Here is a 5,000-nt window from a genome sequence, read left to right on the forward strand (position 1 = left end):
GAGATTCATTATTTGTCAGATCAGGAATGTGAAAGTGCAGAGGGAACAAGGGCATACGGGGACAGTGGAGGAGGGAGAAGGAGAGAATGCAGTGGAACAGAGCGAGGGATAGAGAGAGTTGGAGAAAGAGAGAGAGAGAGAGAGAATACTCTTTCAACGAGGAAAATTTACTATTCATCTAAAGTTTAAGCCCCCCCCAAAAAATTCAATACATTCTAAAGCAGTTAAATCCAAGAACTCAGCCCCAAGTCCATTCAACTATCTCAGATGGTCTCAGTAGAAACGGAGTAATTCACTAACCCCCTGACACAGATTATGGCCAGAGCAGCACTGCTTCCCAATCAAACGCAAGTTAATTAAATTAGCAATAAAAAGAACAAAAAAAAACAAAATGAAACCAAAATGCAACAGATATGTAGAAATGCCATTTGGTCATGTAATATGGCGGGGGTGTCTATATAAGTACTGTATAAGTGAGTATATATATATACTCCTCTCTTATATCTCAACACTGTTGGAGATATAAAGCTGAGACAGATCCTCCCAAGCACAGGCTGAGTGACCACATGCTCTTCATGGGTCTCATCAGGTCCCTTTCCACAGGTGTATCAAATCAAGCACCTTGATTATCAATGCAGACTGCATGGTGCTTGATTAACACACCTGTGGCAAGGGACCTAATGAAACCCATGAATAGAGAAAAGGAGACACAAAAAAAGTGACCTAAAGAGCAAAGGATATAGTCTCTGTAGGGTCCTTCTGTAAGTATCTGCCCCAAAGAGACCATACAACATCAACACTTGAGAAGCAGGAGAACCGTACCAATTCTGGGAGAGGATTCCAACACCGGTTTATCCGTTTGTCAGGTCATGGAATAACGTGCCGATATTGAATCTCTTTCCGGGTCCAACTGCTCTCAGAGCTGCTAGTTTTTCTCCATAGACAGAAAAAGAAGCTGTTTTGTTTTCCGCTATTCAGAAAAGTGAATTATTGGCACATTATTCAATCATGATATACAGAAACAATCGAGCACAGGCTGAGTGACCACGGTCTAGCCATAGTGGAAAATGAGACACAAAAAATTACCTGAAGAGCAAAATATCATTCTGCTACTCTGGCTGCCTCAACCCAAATTAAATAGTTGTTTCGTGGAGGCCTGGATGTTGCCCTTGATTAGGCTATCTGAGTCATCTGAGCTGCACAGCTGCAGTAGGCTTATTACTCTGTTATTATGAGGCTAAGTGATTTGTTTCCCCCCCTCTCTAAAACGGAGGTGATGGTGTCATGGTTTTACAAGTGGTGAAAGCCGTCTGGCTGTACTAGCAAATAATTTTAGACAAAAAGTTGATGGGCCTGTGACGTAGGACTTAACAACTGAATTAGCGGTGAGCTATGTTAACTGCACCATGTGAGGGCTACAGCAAAAAACTAGCCTCCAAGTGTGTGTGTGTGTGTGTGTGTGTGTGTGTGTGTGTGTGTGTGTGTGTGTGTGTGTGTGTGTGTGTGTGTGTGTGTGTGTGTGTGTGTGTGTGTGTGTGCTTGTGTTTTAAACACTCATGAGATAATACGAAAGCAGAGAGAATGTAAGACTGATTGAGAGAGAAAGAGAGGAAGAGACAAAAAGAAAGAAGGGAAGGGAGTGAGGGTCAGACAAAAAAACAAAGACAGAAAGAAGCGAGAGAAAAAATGAAAATATATGAAAGAGAGAGGGAGAGAAAGAGAAAGAGACAAGAAAACAATGACAATGTCATACCAATGAGACAGTAGAGAGAGAGAGGGGAGAGAGAGAGAGGGATAGAGAAATACAGTCTAAAGAGTACTGTAAGAGAGCCAAAAGCATCAGTCCCAGAGAGAGAGAGAGAGAGAGAGAGAGAGAGAGAGAGAGAGAGAGAGAGAGAGAGAGAGAGAGAGAGAGATAGTCTACAGCAAGGAGAAAGAGCTGAGCCAAAAACATCAGTCCCAACCTTTTGTGGCAGGCAGGATATCGCTGTTATTCTTACAACCCCATATGTTTTCCTAAAGCATCTAAAGACGAGGGAAGACAACAATAACGACAGCGATAATCATCAGTCTAATGAGAGGCACACAATGACAGCAACGGAAACAAAGATGGCCGACGAGGAAAGGAGAGAGAGAGTGTTCTGGACAGGAGACAGATTTGGAATGAAGGGAGAACTGAATGAGTGGAAGAGAGCCCAGACACAGAGGAGGAAGCCAAGGTAGAGAGAGAGAGAGAGAGAGAGAGAGAGAGAGAGAGAGGGAACAAAGAGAGACAGAATGAAAGTGTGTGAGTCAGAGAGGCACAGAGAAAAGGGATGGAGGGAGACAGAAAGAGGGTGAGGAGGAAGAGAAAGAGAGAAAGAGATGTGAGCACAATACCGTATTCAGGCAGTTCGCTCTTTCTCTCTGTCCCTCTCTCTGGCACACACACACACACACACACACACACACACACACACACACACACACACACACACACGCACAAGCTGCTTGGCAACCATACAAAGTCACACATACAGAAAAGGCCCCCAGCATCAGCAGCAGCAAACAGTGGGGAGAGGGAGAGAAGCTAGGCCTGTCAGTGGCATCTCATACTATTGATCAAACATAGACACACACACTCTCTCTCTCTCACACACACACACACACACACACACACACACACACACACACAGTCATACTCACAAACAAACTCAAACATATAATCTCTCTCCCTCTCTATTTCTCTTTTTAAATCTCTCTCTCTCTCTCTCTCACACACACACACACACACACACACATACACACACATACCCACACGCTCACAAAAGACACTCGCAACACAAACACACAGAGAACAGAGGCGAGCTCCTGAGGCATCCTACCCCCCTCATCCTCCTCCTCCGTCTCGTCTCCTGCTGGGGGGAAAAGAAAGGCCCGTCGGCCCCTCCAGTCCTCCTCCTCCATTGTCACACGTATACACCACAGCCCTCGTAAGACCCCGTCCCACTGGCCGTAATGGAGCCCCTTCATAGAGCCCAGTGCTGTGAGCACTCAGATCTGCAGAAGAGAAAGTGTCCCTCACTGATAGCCCTGGCTTCAATTATCCCCCCTCGCTTATGGCTGTGCGCCACCGCCGCCGCCGCCGCCGGTTCGATTCCCGACCGCTGCAGACGAGAGTGTCTCCGGTCTGCTCACTGGCTCGACTTCTATCTCTCCCCTGTGGCCATTTGTCCTCCCCCTCTTTCTTTCTTTCTTTCTCACTTCTCTCTCGTTTTTTTAAAATTGTTTACTCTTCCTCTGTTGCTGTTATTATTGCTCTGCTGTGTGCTACATCGGAAGCAGATGATGACGCCGGTTCGATTCCCGACCGCTGCAAACACTACTGTCTCTGTTTGCTCACTTGCCCGACTTATACCTCTCCCCTGTGCCCCCCCAACACACACACACACACACACACACACACACACACACACACACACACACACACACACACACACACACACACACACACACACACACACACACACGCACACACTTTCTCTGTCCCTTTTTTTTTTAATTGTCCTCTCTTCCTCTGTTGCTGTTATTGTGGCCCTGGTCCCACAGAGGCCCTGTACGTCACCTGTAAGCTGCAGAACTGCACCGACGGCAACAAGGGGAAGCCGTTCCCCGGCTACATCGACCCCAACTCCCTGGTGGTGCAGGACGAGTACGTGTTCGTGCAGGTATGTGGAACTATCCATCTGTACTGTATCTACTGTATCTACTGTATCTATCTATCTATCTGTCCACTGTATCTACTGTATCTATCTATTGTATCTATCTATCTATCCATCTGTCTACTATATCTACTGTATCTATCTACTGTATCTATATATCTATCCATCTGTCTACTGTATTTACTGTATCTATCTATCTATTCATCTATATATCTATCTATCTACTGTATCTATCTATCTATCTATTTATCTATCTGTCTGTCCATCTATCTATCTATCTATCTATCTATCTATCTGTCTGTCTGTCCATCTATCTATCTATCTGTCTATCTACAGTATCTACAGTATGTTTATCTATCTATCTATCTATCTATCTATCTATCTATCTAATGAAATAGTCTATCCAGGCACTTTATTCATAGCTTACTTGTTTATTCAGCACAAGTGCAAGACAGTGGGACCCCAGGGCTGTGTATCTTAATGTCTCTTCCAAATGTTAATAATGCTTGATTAGCCTGTCTGACATACATCATCTCTGATTAGCTGAGCTTAATCAGGATCTCTTGAGCCCACGCTGACTGAAAGTTTGGTCGCCGTCGTCGTTGTTGTTTTTGCTGTTGTTGTTATTGTCGTTGTTGTTGTTGCTGTTGTGATGGTGACGGTGGTGGTATTTAATGGTTAGCGCAATCACAATGTAAAACATGCAGATTGAGAGGCGGCTCCTCTTCCCCCCCTGTGTGTGTGTGTGTGTGTGTGTGTGTGTGTGTGTGTGTGTGTGTGTGTGTGTGTGTGTGCCGTTATCACAGGTCACCACGGGTGGGAGGACCATCTACTACGTGTCATCGCAGCGGGACGTCTTCACCCCGATGAGGCTCCCGAAATACACTCTGCCCAAGGTAGCGCCGATCGCTCGCTCTCGCCCTCGCTGTGCACACACACACACACACACACACACACACACACACACAGTCATACACACTCACATGGCCATGCACACAAACAGCATCTGTGTTCTGGCTTGTATAGACTTGCATTTGCTCCCTGACAGGCTTGAAGCCACCAAAGGACATTTGCACACACTGATACACACATACATACACACACACACATGCGCGCGCACACACACACATGCACACACATGCACTTACACACACACACATACACACTCCCTGTATCCACTGTGGTCCCATCTCGCAGTGCAACTGCCACCAAGCCCTCATTAGTATCCGCATCTGTCGGCCCTGAGTGACTGCCTGCTCTGTGGCACGTCTCTCTCCGACCACCAGAACACACACACAC

General features: G+C 46.0%; 1 protein-coding gene across 1 annotated transcript in view; it reads left to right on the forward strand.

Annotated features, from left to right (window-relative positions):
• Nucleotides 1–5,000, forward strand: part of LOC134078287 (VPS10 domain-containing receptor SorCS1-like) — a 147,118-nt gene that overhangs the window by 106,283 nt on the left and 35,835 nt on the right. Inside the window, exons 6-7 of the mRNA XM_062534103.1 lie at nucleotides 3,589–3,707; nucleotides 4,508–4,597. Of these exons, the coding sequence (XP_062390087.1) occupies nucleotides 3,589–3,707; nucleotides 4,508–4,597 (209 nt within the window). The remainder of the gene's footprint in view (nucleotides 1–3,588; nucleotides 3,708–4,507; nucleotides 4,598–5,000) is intronic.

The sequence above is a fragment of the Sardina pilchardus genome, chromosome 1 (assembly GCF_963854185.1).
Source record: "Sardina pilchardus chromosome 1, fSarPil1.1, whole genome shotgun sequence".
NCBI lineage: Eukaryota > Metazoa > Chordata > Actinopteri > Clupeiformes > Clupeidae > Sardina > Sardina pilchardus.